Source organism: Syngnathus typhle, linkage group LG10 (assembly GCF_033458585.1).
Source record: "Syngnathus typhle isolate RoL2023-S1 ecotype Sweden linkage group LG10, RoL_Styp_1.0, whole genome shotgun sequence".
Taxonomy (NCBI): Eukaryota; Metazoa; Chordata; class Actinopteri; order Syngnathiformes; family Syngnathidae; genus Syngnathus; species Syngnathus typhle.
Genome location: NC_083747.1, coordinates 7,650,151 through 7,670,651, shown reverse-complemented (window position 1 = coordinate 7,670,651; position 20,501 = coordinate 7,650,151). Strand labels below are relative to the sequence as shown.

Sequence of the window (20,501 nt, the reverse complement as noted above, 5' to 3'; positions counted from 1 at the left end):
GTGGGGGGGCGCGCCCCACTATTTGACCTAGGCTCACCTAGGCTATAGCAGAACAAACAATCCATGGTCTTCAGATGCCACGCTGTCGCCATCTCCTGGTCAGCTAGTGAAATGCTTTTGCTGTTTTTTTTCCCTCTCAATTAAAACAAATCAATCAGCCAGTTGGTTTTCTTTATTTAATCTCTGATATCAGACAAAACCAAATTGTGAATCAGTCACCTAGGCCAGTGCTTCTCAAATAGTGGGGCGCTATTCCTGGGGGGGCGTGTGTGACCCTGGGGAACAGGCTTTTTTTTTGGCAGTACTAGAATAAAGTGTAATTGCGCGTTTACTACAGCAGGGGGCAGTGGCGCTCTCATTGTTACTTCTGTGACGTTTGCGACAGTGCAACATTTTACGACTTACAAGACAAGTTAGGATAGTCACGGTGGGGAGGGGGGGCGCGAATAGTTTTCTTCTTGCTAGGGGGGGGGGGGCGTAACAGAAAATAATTGAGAAGCACTGGGTTAAATAAAGGTTAACCTAAAAAAAAAAATAAAAAAAAAAAAAAAAATAAAAAAAAGTGAACCCTGAACTTTGAACCCGCGGTGACCCCGCGGTGACCCCGTGGTGACCGCGGTGACCCCGCGGTGACCCCGCGGTGACCCCGTGGTGACCCCGCGGTGACCTTTGAATCCTGAACTTTCAACTCTAGTTAAAAATCGAAAATGTGCACATGACCCCGTGAACTTTGAACCGACCTTTGACCCCTGGGTGAACTTTGAACCGTAAACTTTGACCTTTGACCCCTAGCTAATTACGTTTTTTTTTTTTTTTTTAAACCGGCATAGCAGAACGATCCATGGTCTTCAGATGCCGCGCTGTCGCCATCTCCTGGTCAGTTAGTGAAATGCTTTTGCTGATGTTTTTTTTTTCTCTCAATTAAAACAAATCAATTAGCCAGTTGTTTTTCTTTATTTAATATCTATTATCAGACAAAACCAAATTGTGAATCAGTCACCTAGGCTATAGCAGAACAAACAATCCATGGTCTTCAGATGCCACGCTGTCGCCATCTCCTGGTCAGCTAGTGAAATGCTTTTGCTTTTTTTTTTTTTCCCTCTCAATTAAAACAAATCAATCAGCCAGTTGGCTTTCTTTATTTAATATCTGATATCAGACAAAACCAAATTGTGAATCAGTCACCTAGGCTATAGCAGAACAAACAATCCATGGTCTTCAGATGCCACGCTGTCGCCATCTCCTGGTCAGCTAGTGAAATGCTTTTGCTGTTTTTTTTTCCTCTCAATTAAAACAAATCAATCAGCCAGTTGGTTTTCTTTATTTAATCTCTGATATCAGACAAAACCAAATTGTGAATCAGTCACCTAGTGAATGTATAAATGACATGAAAGGGGCAATTAAATGTGATAAAAACAGTTCTTGTATATGAACAGCGCGCGCACGCTCACACACACACACACACACACACACACACACACACACACACACACGCACACACACACACGCACACACACACACACACGAATAAATGCTTTAAAGTTATTTAATTCCTGGTTTACCAACAGAATGCATACAAAGCGTGCTAGAAAAATTGCCACAATTTTTCTGTTCACTAAAATGAGAGGTGTTCCAATAAAACAGCATAAGGTCAAGAAGAAACATTCATTGCAAGCTTCAATGAAGCCCAACATCGAGCAATTAGGTCACAGTGCTCTCACAACGCATTGTCACACATGCAAGATATGAGGAACAATCATATGTCCTATTAAAAGTTTGGAAGACAATTGCTGTCTTTGGTAAATTGAATACTGTGCTGTACATTTATTAGCAATTTATATACAATTAGTTCAATAAAGAAAAAAAAAACAGATTCAATTTGTTGGTTGTCAAGTGGATCGCACGTTTGCTTAACAGTTCTGAGGTTGGGATTTAAAATCCAGACTCAAATCATCTGAGCTTGCCTCTTCTTGCTGCGCTTGTGTAAAACTTCTCCAGATGTTTCACATCCACAAAATGTGTTGCTTAGGTTAATTGAAGAGTCTGAATTGTGACCCAGTGTAAACATAAATATGAATGATTATTTGTTAAATATACCCTGTGATTGGCCAGCAGCCTTTTTTGGGGGGTACCCCAACTCTTGCCAAAGGTCAGCTGGGATAGGTCACATCTCATGTCCAGAGTGAGGTTAAGTGATTAAAGAAATTAGTGGATGGAATATTCATTGTCAAGATATATATATATACTGTAACTTTGGTTTCTAAATAATTTATCAGCTGGTACTAGTGAGGAGGAGTTACAGTGGTCCACAAATACATGTGTATAATTCAGGCTGTACAACTATTTCAATATTTATTCGACTATGATTTATTTAAAATGAACCTAATACTGCATCTGATAATATTACACATATGATTTCACAAGGTTCACTTAGCAACGTGTTCGTACACTAATAAAAGGTTTTGCTATCTGGAAGGTAAATGCAGTTGTCTCAAATTCCTCACTGCAACGAGACAACTTTGTTGCTCTTAAAAAAAAACATTGTCAGAACACATACTAAAACAAACCAATTTGAAAATATGCAATGGCCTTTTTCCCAAATGCGATTAATCCACACAGCTTTGAGACCAAAAATATGAAGACCTTCAAATTAAAATAAGTCATTGGCTCACTTTGAATGTCAAATATATAGAGTAGAATAGCATGGCAATGACCATTTTAATGGCTTTTTATATGCTAATAAGTATTTTTGCTTTAGAGAATCATTAACACAACTTAACGGCCTATGATTCCTAATTATGTTGTGTATGTACAATGTTCCTATTTGCATCTATCTTTGAAACACAAATAAAAACAGCATTTATTTATCTTGAACATGAGCACAAGGATTGTCTTGTTTATGAATTGTCAAACCAGCTGGAGCAAAATTGTGTGCAAATGGATTCAGTCAACTAGTTACAATAGTGCGCACATTGGGAAACAAAATTGAAATTATCCGACTTGAGGACATATTTACTTACAAAATTTGCAGGACGTCTATGGAAGCATATTTGCTCCCTTAATTAAGAATGTTTTAATTGCAGAGTGGTGGTCACTGTGATATGCTTGCTTTAAACCACTAGAGGCTTAACTGTTGCTTCATACGAGTCCTTACTTTTCTCCTATTTTAGAAAGCATTGGTAACGGAAATGTATTTGAACATAACGACAAAAAACACATCCATAGATAAATTACATGCTCGGCCCTCATTTGGTGCATTTTTGATTTGTCTATTGCATTGTTTTCGGGTTAAAAAAACAAAAGCCGACTTGCGTTGGCTGCGCATGTTGTCCAAAGTCCAAGTTTGGGGCATTTAAGGTTAGGTTGGGTGCTTAAACCTCGAGATATTTCAGGGCATAGTTGCAAGGTTTACCCTCAGGGCACATCCTCCGGAGAGTCGCTTTCATCTGAGCTCCTGACTTGTTCGAGATCCTGAAGGCCGACCAACGTCATGTCCGGCTGAATGTCCTCTTCGTCTAATTGCACCACAGGCTCATCACTGTCCTCACTGAGGCCATCGCCATCTTGAACACATTCATAGTGTCTGTCTGACGAGTGGTTTTCTAGGTCTGGAACTTGGCTCAATGGACTGCTCAAGAATTCCGAGGAGTCGGACTTAGGGTCTGGACCTGGTTAAGATGACAAGCACAGTTAATCACATTCAACAGCTCTGGTAGATATCCATCCTTGATGACTATGTTGTATGTGTGACCATGAGATAAAGTTGCAGGTTTGCAAAAACGAGCACAGCCTTAAAATCAATCTGGGCTGAATGAAATGGTTACTGCAGTGGAGTTTGCATTCTCGCCTCGTTTCCACTTTCTAGATCTGGTCCATTACGCTAATTGGTTTTTCAGGGTAAGTGACGTACCTGAAGTGAGTGACGACCCAGAGCTAAACTCATCACTAGAGTTGAGGAAATTGTCCAATGCTTCCTGGTCTGATAGGTTGGTTACGGTCATCTGATCCAGAACAACCACATCTGCTTCTGTTGGATCTTCAGTCGTATATACAAAGAGGGACAATATACATGAAGCATTTGAAATCCAACTCGCCTTCACATTTCTACCAATTGTTTACCTTTTCAGCCTCTAAACTACAACATTAAGCATGTTAAAGAGAGCATGCTCAGCCATAGAACGTTTACCTCTGTGCTCAAGACATCCAGTGGAACGGTATTTCTCCAAGTCTTGGTTAAAGGCTTCTTCAAAGACTTTCTGTCGTTCCCTCAGTTTCTGCTGCCGTGCCTGCTCTAGCTTTACAACTTTCTGAGCGTGCTCTGCGTTCAGTTCCACTAGAACACACAGCATTCATTTATAATTCGCTCTTCAAGCATTCCATTGAGTTTGTCTCTTTCGTTTAAACTGTCAAAATGTTTACACCTTAATACAGAGAGTCTCAGTTTTACCTCAATAAACATATTGTTAAAATAATATTTAGGACAGTCAAAGATATAAGCAGTGCCCATATCAAGCAACAGTAAAGGAGCTCACCTTCTAGTGCCTCTAGTTCTCGCCTGTAAAAGACAAATGCAAAATAGTTCCCATTCAACAAATTTTGTTTCATCAAAGTGAACAAAGAGTGATGGAAAAAGCTGAACTAAACACAAAGGAACGTTTCTTTTTGATGTCGCTACAATTAATTCAAGTTGCAATTTGTTGTTAAGTGAAGCAATCAACAGTTTGCAGGTACAGCAACTTGATATAAATTAAAAATAAGTTTGATGAAGCGCATACCTCTTTTTATTCTTAAAGACTTCCAATTGTTCCATATGCTGCTGCTTGAGTGTCTGTTGTTCACATTGACAACATAGTGTCTCCAAGAAGACCAGCCTGCTCTCCATCTCCTCAAAGTCCCCTTCCATATGAGCTGCACATGGACACAGACATTCTTGAAGCGAAACGACTCAAAATAATAGTCAGTGCATGTACTACTACTGTGCTCTTTGTCCTCAGGCGTTATGACTACCTTCCGCTGCAATAAGACAAATGTGCACACTTGAAGGACAACTAGAGCGTGAGCGCATGAACCTTATGCTGAATGAACATTGGACACATGCTCAAACCGTATTTCTATAGATAACTGCATATGATACCTATCGATGTAGTGATGGCGTCAAGTTCACCGATGAAGGCAGGCAAACTTTGGAGTTGTTCCTGTAGCTGCGTCAGTGCTGATCGTCTCTTCTCCCAGTGTGCCGACAGCATCACTACGTCCCCATCAATGGCCTTAAATAGGGCACAGAGAGGAGCAAAATAGTATGACGAATCAGTTGTGTTTTTGGTGTCTTCTCGGAGTAGTAACCTTGACTAATTCATTTTTATTTTTTTAAAGCTGGGAGACTATTAAGGATATGAAAATGCAAAATTAAGCCATTTAAGGCCAAAAGTTTTAAGAGTTACCATCCACATCGTTTTCACAAGACATATTTGTTACCGTGAATCGAAGTGGGAGAAAATGAAACAATAGTGTGTCATCTGTGAGAAAGAGAGAAGAACTGAACATACCTCTGCAACCTGAGCAGAGTCTTTAGTTTTTTTGTGAAGCAGAAACCAACTCTCTTCGTACCTAAAATAACACATTTTATACTGAAGGCAAAAATCATACAGCGCAGTGCAGCCGGTCTGTCTGTGAGTACCTGCTCAGGATGTCTAGTCCAGCACCAAAATGAGGAAGACTTTCTTCATACCTGAGCAAGAAATATGTCAAAATTAATACTGTCATAACACAGCTCGGCATAAAGCATGCAATTTCTTTGAATACTTCAAGTTTGACATCCCAACCACTAATACTGGAAACGTTTGCAGAAAGAATTACCTGTCAGCAACAAAATACTGATTGTATTTATATTTGGTTGCAAGTTACATTATGTTCTTTTTTAACTGACCTGGACTTCCTCCTGCTGCTGCTGCTGCTGCTTTTGGATTCCTTTGATTTGTCCCCAAATGTTTTCAAGCTGTTGAGACAGGGGGGAAACGGTTTATACACATAAATCATTGGCAATAATAAAATCATAACAAATGTCGATACATACGACTCGTTTGAAGCAGTTATAGATGAAAGAGGAGAGATTCAAAGTCTCCTTTCATTAGTACATCAGAGGCATCGTGATCACAGCGTGCATGATGTCACGCTACAACTTAGTTTGACAATTCCTAGAGCTGGCTCACATTTCTATGCATACATCTACGTTTTGTGCCATGTGTTAAATTTTCAACACAGTGGTGATGACAGTGGTGATGAGAGGGTCATCGACTGTGTTCCGAATCCCTCGCTGCTACTATAATGTACCACAGGGTGCCACAAAATGGGACAAAAAGAACCCATCCATCCATCCATGGGAGATATACACAGGATGATACAGATCAGAAGGCGAATGGGTCAGCTTTTACAGCGACCTGTTTTTGCAGATGAAAAGAAAACATAAGAAAGTGCGTATCTAATTTCACTGAAATGATGAAGGAATGGTTTAAACATACATGACTAGAAAACGAATCTTAATTTGCCTATGTCAGCAATGTATAGTGACATACTGACAAAATCCCCCCTTTTCACTAGATGGCAAAATGTAAATATGTTTGGAAATACTGCCCCAGCGGGCTTATTATTTAGGCATCTGGGCACTGCTGCTTAAGTACATAAGTGATACGTCCCATAATTAATGTCATTTAACAACTACATTCCCCTTGAAACACATTGCTAAGGGAATTTCTTTGCATTTGGCAGCAAACTGTTAAGCTCCATTCTGTTTCACCTTCTTGACCCGACGTCACATGCTCGTCAGCTGAGAGCAATAAACAGGAATGGCGCACATCAACCGTAACAAACCATATCGTGGGTAGTAAAACAAAAAAGCTAATGATTGTAATGTTTTAAATGTGTTCGTTTTATGCTTCATACTCTTGACCAAGTGACTCTGCTAAGAGCAAACTTTGCTGCGTCGTATTTGTTGTGATATCAATGCAATTTGATTGCAACTCACACGCATCGACATAAATCAGACAAACCCTGTCGTTAAATCCTGTTGCACCATGTGAAGTCTTTCTCTGAAGTTCTCGAACATGATTCCACTATGAAGTAAGGATGTTGTCCTCTGAGATGAACCCGGTTAGCAGTACGGGCTCCTGACAACTCTGTTGTGAGCTTGGTACACAACCTGCGGTTCGTCTTCCGTTATACTTCTTCTTAGGTGAAAATGTAACGGCATCGAGAATCAATTACTGCCCCCTACTGGCTCAACGTGCTCAGGGCGGATTGCTGGCTGGATATCACACGGAATGTGACGTTTGTCATTCACTGTATAACATTAATATCACAGCGAGAAGAAAAAGAGAAAATATTAAACTGACTAGGACCTTTAATTTGATTTATCCTTTACGAAATCCATGACTTTTGTCTCAATAGTAAAATTATCTTGGGGATTTAAAAGGCATCAATAATTTTCAAATTCCTGCTCAAGCACCTCTGAGCAAGGCAAAGAACCCCAAACTGCTTGAAGGACAACACACACTATTCACAAAACATTAGACATATTTGGCAGGGGACATCCATCTAAGTCAATTTATGGGTTTTGATTTTTCTCAGTTCAGCTCCTTGTTAGAGAAGAGCAAGTTGTGTAAAACACACACAAAAACTGTACACATGCATTCAAAGATTTTAGAGACTGTTAAGCTTCCCTGTATAGGTTATAACGTAGTGCCTTTTAGGTTCATCTTCAAATTCCACTCAAATGTCTAACTATCCCTAACTTATTGTGAGACGTGTATCGTTTTGTAAATTTGATTGCTACATTGATATTTTTTGGGGAAGAATTATGAGCTCAGTTGCATTCCATACAGTATTTAGCATTTACTATACCTACTTGTATTAATAGCCATATAAAAATGCTCAGAAAGAGCACACAGGCAAATACAAAGACCAATTTTATTCATGAGCACATCACATTTGTCCACTGAACAGATAAGGAAATGTGCAACAGTTTAAAAAGCCTGTTCTACTGACAAGCTGGTAGTACAGCTGCCTTTGCCAAAAAAAATCGCTCAAGACAATCCAAACTTTACATCACGTCATGTAGCAGATGATTTTGTGGTCACTTGCAATACCACACTGAAGTCAAACAAAAGGTTTCCAATGAGAGTCAGAAAGATGTGTCAGAAATGTTCCAGGATGGGTCTCACTAAAGACATACATATATTTCAAGCCCAAACTATGACTTTTTCCCCTCTATTTGGGCCAGATGATAAACCGACATGTCTCCAAAATGATCATGTGGTATTTGCTTTGTTCAATGCATGCAAAGAGGCCAGAGCAGTGGTAGGACCGCTTGTAGTCGGAGACCTTTTTTTTCATATAGATAGATATCTATATCTATATACAATTTCCCAAACTCAAGTGGGTCAAAAAGAGGAGCCATTTTGAGGACTTAAGATAGCTATGATGAGAGTATCCCAGAAGAATGCTGCTAAGATGGCAGATGTGGCAGAGAAAGCTGGGAAAGAGCGTTAAGACACAAGGGGGAAAACTTATACATTCGAATGGAAAAATATCTTGGAAAACCAGTCCTGGAACTTTTCCAACATAGTATCCCTAAAAGTATTTGAACAGCAAGGTCAGTTTCTTTGTTGTTGTTTTTCCAAGTTCAGAATACCGGTTTTTATTTCATGGTATTTACATTTAGGTATGTTAAACAATTCAGGACAGAGTACCTTTTGTTAGAACCCACTCACTATTGAAGTCAGCAAAAATACTGGCTCGTGTGACTGGTGTTTCTGGTTACTCAGGTATCTTTGGGTTTCACCTGTGAAAACTACATTTGCTGTTGAGCAAATGAAAATCAATTGTGTGTGTGCTGGGGGTTGGAAACCATTTAGAACATTTTAAAAATTGCGCATCGCCAGTTCAACAATTTGGAATGTCCAGAGGAAAAAAATTAATATTAGCGTACTGAGCACAGACAAATATTAGAGTACCGAACAGAGCAGTGGATGACAGAAGGATGGTGAGAGCTGTGAAGAAACCCAAATGTCTTAAATACAACAAAACAAAGAGAATGACCATGCTGTTCCAATATTTTTGAAGAGGACTGTACCTTTTAAGTGGTACTAACATGCCAATACTAGTAAGGACCCTTAAACTGAAAGGGCAGAAAAGTAGTGTGATTTTTAGGTACAAAAAGAGATATTACATGGAAGCACCTGAAACCAGTTTTGTTATAGTGATTGTTCACTATATAAATTTCATATAAAGTTAATACGTAAGACAATTATATTGCTCAAATTATTTTTGCTGTACATATACGTAAAAATCACACATCAGAACAGACAAGTGTATACATGAACATAACATCCTATGTTACAGCGTTATCCAGTGTTGGTTTCAAATTCACTCACTGGCCACCAGATTTTGTACACCTGCACCATCTAATGCGAGTCAATACAAGAAGAGCTGTATCAAATATTTTCCATTTACAAAGATGTTTCATTGATTGAATTTGCAATTCCAAGATCTGTCCCCTACATAGTAGGGCCTACAGTAAGCTACACGTACTGTCAATAAAGAACTATGCTTTGCCGTAAACTTTTTGGAATATAAACTACAATTTTCTAAACATCTTTTTAATACTTGTTCTCTATTTTTATAATGCTATGCGTGATTGATTTATTGATTGTATTATTTATTCAACAAAATAACTACAGAATCAACACTATAATCATATTACATAATACGATGCTTGCTAGCATCTTGTTTTAGTTCCCTTGCAAGGTAAGTTAATTGAAGACTAACTTCTTCATAGGTGTGAAGTAAAAGGTTGGGTGCCCTGTGATTGGCTAAAACCAGTCCAGGGTGCAACCCACGTTCACCTAAAGTCATCTAGGAAAGGCTCAAGTTCACCAGGGAACCTAAACCGGTCTATAAAAACTGATGACTGGATAAATAAAGACCTTTTTTTTATTTGATTAATATCATTTTGGAGACAGCTCCCTAAGCAGACTCATTAGATGCTGTGGGTGTACAGTAATGATCATCTCCTCTATATTAAATATTACATATAGTAAACAATGAATCTGTAAACATGTTCAGCCACAGATCAGGTGTTTGTTAGCGCTTGAGAAGGATTCTCTGACTGCTCCTAGTTTGAACTGTTGAGGTAGTCGATTGGATCTGCCTAAGACGTTTTGTCGAGCCCTTGGAAGTGACAGAACAGCTACCCTCCTTTGTTGAGTCATCGGCCCAGCCCTTGGAAGAGTCAATGGCAGAACATTTGGAATCATCAAGAAAGCAGCTGCTGGCTGGTGACGTAAACATGACAATGTCTTTGCTAGCACCTGTTTTAGTTCCCTTTGGACTAGGTTTGGCAGAGTTATTCGCTGGTGGCTTGCTATGTACATATGGTGATGTCACTGAGTTGATTAGAGCTTTAGGAACAGTAGTGTGTCCTGCAGCTCTGATAACAGTCCTAGCAACTGTAATCCTGGGAATGGTTTTGGAGTTGAGAGCTGACCCCACTGTCAAGTTCCTCTGTAGCTGTTTTTCTCTCACATTTCTGCACATGACCTCACTGACTGGACCTAGGTCTGATTTATCTTTGACCTCAAGAGGAGTGATGCTTGCCACCGAACCCAATTTTCCAACATCAACTTTGTTCTGCGTGTCTGGGGTAACATAACCGTCGCTTACTAATTTCAGCTCTCCCATATGTGTGTCTTGTATAAGCTCCGCATCAAGGCTACCGGTGTTTCGTACCTCATGGAGAGCATGTTCCACTTGCAGATCTTCCTTATCGTTAGCCTCCGTCTCACCGTTATAGTAGTCACTACCAAGTTGAATATTCCCATTGGACTGTTGCTGTCTGCACTTCTTTAACGGATTGTCGGTAGAAAAATGATTAGGAGGAGCTAGAGTAGCATCTGGTGGGAGGCCTCTCCTTCTTCTAGACAATCTCACAACCCCGGGGGTCTCACTGAGCTGTCTGGTGGCTAAGTTAGTAGTCAATGGCATTTGAGCTGGTGCCCTGCTTGGACTTGTTCCTGAGTTCTGAAGACCTCTAAGAGTCTTGGGGTTTCTGTAGAACTTACAAACTGTTAGGCATTGATTGTGAGGCAGCTGGTGGTTGCTGTGTTGGGAGAGGTGATTGCTCTTGACTTCTGGTTGGCCACTTAGTTTATCGTTGAGGCTTGAGGATTGCTGGCTGACACCCCTAGTTTTAGGCTTCAAAGTTGAAACCGATCTGACAAAGGAGGTGCTATGTTCAGAAAATCTGGCAACCTTGGAGACCTGGAACGTGAAAAGATCTTTTAAACACAGTCATATCGGATATGGGTTGCTTCCGAATAATGTTACAAAAATATGGGAATTTTCAAAGTTGGAATATTTCCGTGGGAATTACCAGAAATTCCAATCAATCTCACAAACCTTTTTATTTCTTCTGAGCTGTATGGAGAAGTGCCTCGGTCTCAGGTGGTGTTTTGAAACGTCTTCTCCCCTGCCAGACTCCATACATTCATTCTTAAGCCTTTGCCCTGTCTCCTCCTTCCTCTCTCTCTCCCTTTTCCGCTGTGCCCGGGCAGTTAGATGGCAGAGGGAGCTTCCCTCTGCAGAGTCAGAGCCTCCAAAGTTCAGTGACCTACAATCTGGCCGCTCTATAAGACAACACACACAAAGTCAAATTAATATTCATAATAAGATTTAACTTTCCGTGGGGCATTTTGTCAAGTGGTTGGGATGAGAATCGACCTCTCCAATTTGCATTTGATGAGATGGGAACATTCTTATCACGTGTCAAAGTGGAAAGGCACCTGTTTGCATGATGGTGTTCTTCCTGTCAGCGGCAATCTGGGAGTGTATGGAAAGATGCGAATTCAAATCCTGTTCACTCAAGAAGGCCATGCTTCTTGGCAACGCTGCTGAACCTGAGGTCACAGTGAAAATTCACTTCATTTCGTAGTGTCTTCGACAGTGACCAGCGAAAGAACAATTAGATGCTAAAATACAGATCAGGTGTTAAAACCTCTTACTCGAGCGGTGTTCACACATACATTTTGATTCAGAACAAAGCACAACATACTCAAAGTGTGTAAAATTTCACAATTTGTCCTGGTTCACCTGGCATCAATTTAAAAAATTGCATTGAGATTATGAATTTCATCATGAAGACTTACCTCTGAGGCAGAGAAAAGACAGGAAGTCCTCGGTTTTAGGTCGACGTCTTGTTAGACTGGTGACTACTGCTAGTTTATGGTTGTGTCTACACTGTGTGGATGACATCAGAGGTGGACCAGGAGAGCTGGGTGGGGACTGGGCAAACTTTCTTTGCGCTTGCAGCCTTGGCCTGCATAAGCTAACAAACAAACTTATCTGAATTAAAGGTTAATTAAAAAACAAACAAAAAAAAAACTTGCATGTGAGGACTAAAACCCTTAGGCAAAATAAAAGTATGTCCTAGCGTCTTTCCATGTCTGACATGATAATGACAATTGTTTGTCCATCATTCTTTCATACACAAAGACACACAAAATAGTATGAAACCATGAGAAAAGGACAACAACACAAGACTCGCTGACCTCCTGCTATGTGGGTCGTCCTTGTCACAAAAGAGGCTGGCAGGGTAGTGCTCAGGGCGCGCCTCCAAGGACCAACTCCAGTTTGAGCTGCCTGACAGCGAGGACGGACACTGACCATTAACCATGGAACCTAAATCAATGGTTACAAATGTTAGTACCTGAACAAAAATGAGCAGAGAATTCATGCTCACCCACAAGACGACAAAATCACTCTGCATTTTGCTTCGTTATGCTACATCCCAAAATGAATGAAGTGCTGTATTGATACTATACTCTCATAATCCGTTTTAACAGCTTGGTTGTAAAATTATCTGACCGTGGCGTAATTTCTAATACAAATAGAGTTAGAGACTGAGAAATCATATTAAATTGTTACTGACCCCTGATGCCTTTGGGAGAGCGCGACCTCTTCCCGGCCTCGACTGGAGTCCTCGTGAGTAGCTGTACATTCTTGGGCGGCCTCCTATTTTTGACCGAGTGCTTGTGCTGGCTTCTCTGTGGTTGTTTTGTAGTGTTTGTGTATTTAGAGGTCAACGTGGATGATGAATTAGTCATTTTACGTGACCGTAATGTCCTGGTTGAGACAGCCTTATTGTGCGCATGTTCTTGTAAGCTGGTGTGCTGCACAGTTTTTTCTCGACACAGTTTTGGTTGCGTGTGAACGCGCTCTTCTGTCTGAGTTGTTTTGCTTTTTTGTGAATGCGTATCCTGAGACAACTTTGATTTGTGCACTTTGTTGGTATGACCACTATGCTGTTTTGTCTTATCTTGTGTGTTTTGCAGGCTGTGTGTTTTTTTCTGCATATTCTGCAATCTGTGTGAGATTCTTTGTTGCTGTGGCTTTTGATTTGACTTTTGTGGTTCAAGCGAAAGTGGAGCTTTTGATACGTGCTTGCGTTTGTGCCCATTTGCAGGTAAGTGTCCGTGTGTGGCACGGCGTGTGTCTCTGAATTCCCTGAGGGAGAGGAAAAGAACTTTGCGCACCAGACGCTCCTCACACCAAGGCATCCCATCGCTGATGTCCTACAGAGACGAACCACAACATGCAAGGTAATTTTGAGTTATCACACACTGCTCCAAACTCATGGACAGTATGCGGTCCGTGTACATTTTACTCACATATTTTTTTTTGATGATATTCCGTTTGGGTCTGTCTGTACTCATCTTGCACAGTTGACATGAATGACAGAAGATTTTTTTGCTTTGCTTTTTCTGTCAGTGTGTAAATCTTGTGTCCTGAAAAAAAAAAAGAGAACCCAGTAAATTGGAATCTTAATCTGAAATTAAAAATTGAAAATAATGCATAATTACCACCACCATTTGGTTTTAATATCAGTTTATTGACCTTTATGGGTGTAAAATTAATTCATTGTTTTGATATATGTCGAGTTTTAAGTCAATTTTATGAATTTTTAATGAACACAATAAAAAATGATTGGAAAAGGTGTATCTGATTAATTTGTGATTCTATTGTAAATTCAAATTTATTTTGTCCATCCATCCATCCATTATCTGAACCACATTTCCTCACAAGGGTCACAGGGAATTTATTTTGTATTTAATTCAATTAATGTGAAAACATGAGCACATATACTGTAGACATTTTAAGTGCTGTATTCACATTATGTCCATGTACGACAGTTTTGATATTTGACACTCACTTATTAATGTCTGTAAGTGAAAATGATCCGGTAAGTGAATGTTCATCACAACATAAAGGGTTGGAAAAGTGACTGAAAATATCTAACTGTAATTCAATCTGGATCACTACTTCTCTTGTCCATTGAAATATCCAAATTTGCACTCGTAATGAATAAATATCAATAGCTGATTTCAATCATTACATATTTTGACAGCAACGCAAGTCAAAATAAAAAATCTTTAAACGATGTTGTCAACTACATGTCAATGAAATATCGCGCACATAGATCTAACTGGACAACGTCTGATGATAGGCCTCATAATTTAGGGAGGCAGAGTTAATCATTGGAATAGGTTACTTTTGTCATTTTGATTGCACTTGCATTACGATAACGCAACAAGATTGCTATCTGTCACTAAAATCCATTCTACAGTATAACATCGACGTAAGTGTGGATGTCGACTTTGACGTCCGTCTATATACGACTCCGAGCAATCTTAAACTATAGGATGATAAGGGAGGTGAACTGGAGCGAACGTGTACGGCAAAATTCTGGTCGGAGTCGTTAAACAAAGCACGAATGAAACAATGGGCCGAAAAGATCACCCACCTCGAACGGGATAACCGGGCTAGCGGTGCTACATCGTGAGCCCTGCGCCCACTTGGGTTTGTAGCAGTAGCAGACAGACCCGCACGGACAAACCTGGAACAAGACACATTTGAACCCCCACCGAATACGGCTCGTCCGTGTGAAGGTTCCACACAAACACGGCCTGGCTGCGCGTGCAGCATCGTGCGCATGTGAAAGGCCACTCTTTTCCGGTCTCCCCCCTGGTGGGCGTGGCCTCCTTCTCCCGGCCGAGCCCAACGGGAGTCACATCGACTAATGTCAGCAACATGAACTCACTCAACTGTAATCTGAGATGATTATACTATACAGTATATATTATATCTTATATTGTTTTTTTTTGTGTATATTTGTACATTCTCGTTTTTTTTCGTGTTGACGTCCTCCTTTTAAATGATTTTTTTTCCATTGGAGCTCCTGTTTTTTTGTCAATGAGTCAAATATCAAAGAAATATATTTCCCTTTATATTTTTTTCCATTTACATTATTCAGATAACATGATTTTATTTAATAATCGGCTGTGTTACGCGAGTGGGTACTCATAGTAAAACAAAAAGTACAGCTACTTCGCGTTTCGTTTATCGCGGCTTCACTACATTGCGGATTATTTTTCAAAATTAAAAACACATTTAAAAGTCAAAATAAAACTTTTAAATTGAGGAAACGTGTGTCTAACCTTGAGGACAATGTAGTATTGCTCCAAATGTTCGTTTACATTCCTTTAGAAGTCCGTTTTCGCGTGTTAGCACGATCGCGAATTAGCATCTTTCCGCTAACTCGTTAGCCTGCCCAGTACTTCTCGCTGGTGACTGTACTTCGCGGATTTAACTTATCGCGGGTGGTTTTTGCAACCAATTATCCGCGATAAACGAGGGATTTTTGTACACAAAACAAAAACGATACCCTTTTTTTCTAAATCCTTTTTGTAAATGTTCGAGTTGTTAAATAAAATTCAAAAGCTTTTTTCTTTAAAAATATTATACATGAACGCAATTTTGGCTCTAGTCCAATCAGGGGAGCGCGCAGGTGTGCTAATGAAGCCGCCAGACGAGACTAAACGTCAGTGTGCTCTCTCCTGCTAGCGGCTCAACTCCAGTACCTGGCCGCCCAGCCCACATAGCTCCTTTTACTTTACTTTAAGTCATGTTGGTGTTTTCGTGGCTCATGGGGATATTTTGTTGCACTTCAGTCGTGGGTGGTCCGGTTCAGCACTTGGCTTGGTCAGCGGAGGCAACCCCGGTTGTCCGAGACGAAGCCACGCTCTCGTCCTCCTATGACCTGCCGGTGTTCCGGCACGCATCACAGCCGCTTGTGGCCAAAGAGTTGCTTCGGCCGGGTCCTCGTCAGAGCTTAATACCCGCCGAGTTGACTGCGCTGTTGTTCCCGCAGACCTCGCAGTACCCCAGCACACCACAGGCTCCACGCACACGCCCTGTGGAGGTTTGGTGCGGCTCCAATGAGATATTTGTGCGCGTGGACCGATTCCAATTACGCGCGTGGCCACATCCAGCTCTATACCGTCTTAGTTCGTGTCCGCCCAACACTGTGACCTCACAATTCCTCTTTTTCCACTACGCAATGACCGACTGTGACGCTGCATCTCAGGTAAACACACAAACACGAGGAACCACTTTAAAAGTCGTGGAAATAAATGTTTCATAGTGTTTTATAGGTATAACGATTATTGATGCATTGTTATTGTATTGTTCATGACTTGGTCACTGAGACAAATTGCATTTAATATTCCCATGGGGGAATTTGAGGCCCACAAATAAATTAAGTCCTGCACGGACAGATGGTCGGTGAATGCCCATTGACCTTTAAACTCATCCAACAATGTAAGATTTTCATTTCACCCTTTCAGGTTGTCGCTGGTGGTCAGTTGGTGTATTCTCATGTTCTTCACTACACCCCTCCGCCTCAAGGCTACATCATCCGTGTTCTACCACTGAAACTCCCCATCCACTGCTTTTACAACAGGTCATTTTAACGCTATCACACATGCTCAATCCCCCTCAAATAACAAAATAATCACTGTTGTCTGAATTTACTACATTGCCAAGCTACATTGTTACCTTAAAGTTCAAACACCATCAAATCAGCCACATTCTTTTGTTGAAAATGATATTCTCTCGGGTGTTTTAGTCCCAGATTGCCTGTAGCCATGACTGAGCTGAAGTCTAGTTTAGTGTTGGTTTAGAATTGTTTTTAGTTTTGAAAATGCTTCAACAATTTCAGTGCTAACAGGATTACTTCATTGAACAGAGGGTAATACAACATATTGGTGAATAGCTGAAGGACTAAAAACATGATTTTTTTCACAATGACTTCTCATAAACGTTTTAGTGTGACTGTTTTATGTGTGTGATGTTAACCTGACTTTCCTGTTTTAGGTTTCATTACTCTTACCAAGTTGGCTACACACCTCAAATTCAGCACACAACCTTCATGAAGAGTCTCCGAACGAAGTTAATCTTCACCCTCACTGTCTGTAACGGTAAAGTGGAGCCCCTATACAACATGCTTCAATGATACAATAGTAACTAACACAGATGGTCAATTCCAAGTCGTGTTTATGGTCGCTTCCCTTTTTTCACTCGTGTCAGGGATGCAATTTAGTCCTCGGACCTGCTGTTAATCCTTCGTGCGGTTCTTGAATCTGTCCTGTATTTGTGTGTTTGGCAGCTCAATGGGAGCCCATCTCTCCTGGCCACTCATTTTTCCTAGGGGAGCGGGTGAATTTTGTGGCCCAGAGTGGAAACCTCGTGCCAGGCGAGAGGCTCTTTGTTGACTCGTGCTACGTGACGCCCTCCAAAGACCCAAATAGCATGTCTAAAGTGGATATCATCACAAACTTTGGGTGTGTCTATCGTATGAACATGCACTTGCATTGTTGTCTATCGGTTGATGTTGCATTAAATGAGGTGCTTGCACTTTGGTTTTGCAGCTGTATGACCGACAGCCGGAGGGAGGGTAGTTCTTCCTATTTCTGGTCAAGAAGTGGTAACATGCTAAAGTTTTCGATGGATGCCTTTCTCTTCAGTGATGTCTCACAGGTGAGGAAAATATTTGGAATGGGGTGCTAAATTTTGTCATTAGTGCCGGGTGGTGAATTTATCTGCATACTATTTAGCCAGTGTTAACTCAAATGTTCACAAAATATAAGTTTTCGAAAACAGTTAATCCAAAATCAAGTACAACAAGAACATTAATTGTAGAAGTTGTTTCTAGTGTAAGACAACTTAATACTTACTGTAGCTGTTGTCTGTGTAGGTGCTGTACCTTCACTGTTCAATGTCAGTTGGTGTCACCACTTCGCACACCTCCAAGTCTTGTAACTACAACCAAACTACTGGAAGGTAAGTTGTTAAAATCATAGGTGATTTATGAAACAGTATAAAATAATTGCTTAAAGAGATTACTAGGTAAAATATTTTTTACTGTGTCACATTTACATTAATTTGGGGGACTTTCTTATTGTAAAAATTCTTTTTAAATGTCAAAAGTACCTAGGTCCCCCTAGATTTCTAAAATTCAAAATGTTTTTAAATTTAAAAATCTGCTGGTACTACGCTGCAAATAGAAATGTCTCACCTGCAATTTTTTTTTAAAGGAATGATTGTTTTTGTGTAATTTCTTAAATTTCATGTTTTCAGGTGGGAGGAGCTTGATGCACCACTGTCAATGTGCTCCTGCTGTGATTCCGCATGTAGCGACATGCAGAACTGTAAGTAGTCAGTTTTTTCATTTGTTGCGCAAATACTAGGGCACCACCGATTAATCGGCTGACCAACTATAGCCTTTCAAACATCTGCATATAATTGACACCCATTGAAATTAATTGAAGGGCGGGGGTAATAAATTATATTTTTTAAGTTAATTGGTACTTTTATGTTGTCAAATATTGGCATTGGCCTAAAACCTATCCATATTGGCTCTAATATATAACACATGCTTTTTATGTATGTCTTGGGGTAATAATATTAACTGAAGAATCAGAATGTCTTACTGTGACCACGTGGAGAGTTTTGAGATTTTATATGGTTTATGTCCTCAGCTGAGAAGAACATAGTTAGCAGTCCTGGCTGGCTCATTCGCCACAAGAAAGAATCACCGTTTTTGTCGGGAGATCCAGAAAAATGGGTGGATCAGGAAGAACACAGAGAACAAGCAGTTCAATTTCAAAAACCGGACAGTTTTCAATCACAGACAAAGCTAGACCATGAGAAGATAAAGTCTTATGGTGAGAAGACTTCTGTGTTCCAGTATGGAGACGAACAAATGAGGCCCCGTACAGCAATCGGAATGCCAAGCAACACAGACAACCAGGGATCAATTGAAGAGTATTTGACGATAAATGACAGCCACAAGACGGAGCCAACATCAGATGACATCGTTATCTCAAACCGTAGCCTGCAAGATGTGCTTGAGAGCGGAGAAGGTGCATTTTTTGCCAACAATGATTCTATGAAGAACACAACTTTGATTGCACAAAGCTCCAGAGTTGGTGATCCTGGTTCAGCTGAAAACATTTCCACAGATTTGATTCCCATTACTGAACTGTGTTCGAACAACAATAAAAAGAGTTGCTTGTCCAAGGAGGATGGAGGGAACACCAGTGCTGAGCACACAGATCCTATTCGAAACACAGCGTCTAAAACCACTCACCGGGTGCCGAGAGCTGAAGAAGAGTTTGCCAACAGTAAAGCTGAAAACGACTCTTCAGAGTTTAGTGAGGTCAGTCAATCAGTTGACAGAAAACTAAAAAAGAAACCAGAGCAAGTAGCCTATTATGCTGACAGGAAAGGACTTGATGGAGATGAAGTGCTTCAAGATCTTCAGATCAGAGAATGGGAATCAAACTCGTCTGCAAAATTCAGAGGCTTGGCGTGTGTTGACAGGTCTGATTGTAATTCTGGAATTGAAGGTGAAGTGCTCCAGCATGGTCAGTTTGCTGTCACACCCAAGACAAAAAAAGTTTAAGATGAATACGTTGGAGTCACTCCAAGTTCTCCAAGTTTTGAGGAAGTGCCTGATGATTCCAGTCACTCTGCTGTGATTGTCACAAGTACAGCGGAGGAGAGGAGTCATGTATCTGACAGAAAGCGGCCCATAGGAGAGCAAGGAGTTTGGGAGTGATGATTGACTGATCAAGTGAGGATGAATGCGCAAATATCACAGGGAAATGGGCATAACATTTAAATGGACTGTTTTTGGATTTTATACATGGACATCTCTTCTGAGACAGCTAACAGTAGTTCGGTGTTAAGAATGAAAAGAAATTTCACCTGTCTTGTAATTCAGTCATCTCCCAATAAAATTCATGCATAAAATTCCACCTATTTTTTTTTTTTTTTTTTACTGTTTTCGTCAAATCTTGCCATGTGCTGGTTTTAGGTGAAAAATGCCACTAAATTTGTTTCTGTACTGATTTCATGGCAAATAGTTCCTGCATTAGTTTTTGGACAAAGGTACTAAATTGTGATTCTGGTAGAGTAGATTGACGTCACTCAAACTGTGAAAAACGCATCTAGCACATTTGTCCAGCTCCACCAGCTGTCCATGCAATATGTGATAAAGCGGGAGCTGGCTTTGCTCTGTTCATTCTCCATGACCCTAATTAGGATGAGCA

General features: G+C 40.4%; 3 protein-coding genes across 5 annotated transcripts; 1 reads left to right on the top strand and 2 right to left on the bottom strand.

Annotated features, from left to right (window-relative positions):
• Positions 1-1,302: 1,302 nt before the first annotated feature.
• Positions 1,303-7,231, bottom strand: dtnbp1a (dystrobrevin binding protein 1a). The gene is made up of 10 exons (XM_061288472.1): positions 7,047-7,231; positions 5,927-5,995; positions 5,678-5,728; positions 5,547-5,607; positions 5,135-5,267; positions 4,776-4,908; positions 4,533-4,555; positions 4,187-4,333; positions 3,911-4,036; positions 1,303-3,668 (listed from the first exon to the last, which is right to left on the bottom strand). The coding sequence occupies exons 1-10, from the start codon at positions 7,100-7,102 to the stop codon at positions 3,415-3,417; spliced, it is 1,053 nt and encodes a 350-aa protein (XP_061144456.1). The 5' UTR covers positions 7,103-7,231; the 3' UTR covers positions 1,303-3,414.
• A 717-nt stretch (positions 7,232-7,948) lies between these two features.
• LOC133160626 (protein Jumonji-like) lies at positions 7,949-15,082 on the bottom strand. Of its 3 annotated transcripts, XM_061288462.1 has the most exons (9): positions 14,852-15,082; positions 13,719-13,835; positions 12,980-13,622; positions 12,600-12,729; positions 12,198-12,376; positions 11,835-11,948; positions 11,452-11,678; positions 10,783-11,313; positions 7,949-10,275 (listed from the first exon to the last, which is right to left on the bottom strand). In XM_061288462.1, the coding sequence occupies exons 2-9, from the start codon at positions 13,761-13,763 to the stop codon at positions 10,138-10,140; spliced, it is 2,007 nt and encodes a 668-aa protein (XP_061144446.1). In that variant the 5' UTR covers positions 13,764-13,835; positions 14,852-15,082; the 3' UTR covers positions 7,949-10,137. The 3 variants fall into 3 exon arrangements, with proteins under 3 accessions (XP_061144446.1, XP_061144445.1, XP_061144444.1); XM_061288461.1 differs by having other exon boundaries at positions 7,949-11,313; positions 12,198-12,367; positions 14,852-15,081; XM_061288460.1 differs by having other exon boundaries at positions 7,949-11,313; positions 14,852-15,080.
• An 823-nt stretch (positions 15,083-15,905) lies between these two features.
• LOC133160628 (uncharacterized) lies at positions 15,906-20,215 on the top strand. The gene is made up of 8 exons (XM_061288465.1): positions 15,906-16,474; positions 16,734-16,849; positions 17,263-17,366; positions 17,555-17,729; positions 17,817-17,925; positions 18,143-18,228; positions 18,526-18,596; positions 18,927-20,215. Exons 1-8 carry the CDS (start codon positions 16,013-16,015, stop codon positions 19,850-19,852), a joined length of 2,049 nt encoding a protein of 682 aa, XP_061144449.1. The 5' UTR covers positions 15,906-16,012; the 3' UTR covers positions 19,853-20,215.
• The last annotated feature ends 286 nt before the right edge of the window (positions 20,216-20,501 follow it).

Coding starts and splice junctions, on each gene's coding strand:
- dtnbp1a (XM_061288472.1), bottom strand. CDS start 7,102: ATGTTCGAGAACTTCAGAGAAAGACTTCACATGGTGCAACAGGATTTA. Junction 4,909..5,134: donor CGCCATCACTACATCGATAG/GTATCATATGCA, acceptor GTCCATGTGCAG/CTCATATGGAAGGGGACTTT. Junction 3,669..3,910: donor TGGGTCGTCACTCACTTCAG/GTACGTCACTTA, acceptor CATCTTAACCAG/GTCCAGACCCTAAGTCCGAC.
- LOC133160626 (XM_061288460.1), bottom strand. CDS start 13,763: ATGAGTACAGACAGACCCAAACGGAATATCATCAAAAAAAAATAT. Junction 12,377..12,599: donor GACGACCCACATAGCAGGAG/GTCAGCGAGTCT, acceptor TTTGTTTGTTAG/CTTATGCAGGCCAAGGCTGC. Junction 11,314..11,451: donor AGCTCAGAAGAAATAAAAAG/GTTTGTGAGATT, acceptor TTCACGTTCCAG/GTCTCCAAGGTTGCCAGATT.
- LOC133160628 (XM_061288465.1), top strand. CDS start 16,013: ATGTTGGTGTTTTCGTGGCTCATGGGGATATTTTGTTGCACTTCAGTC. Junction 16,850..17,262: donor ATCCACTGCTTTTACAACAG/GTCATTTTAACG, acceptor TTCCTGTTTTAG/GTTTCATTACTCTTACCAAG. Junction 17,926..18,142: donor TCTTCAGTGATGTCTCACAG/GTGAGGAAAATA, acceptor TTGTCTGTGTAG/GTGCTGTACCTTCACTGTTC.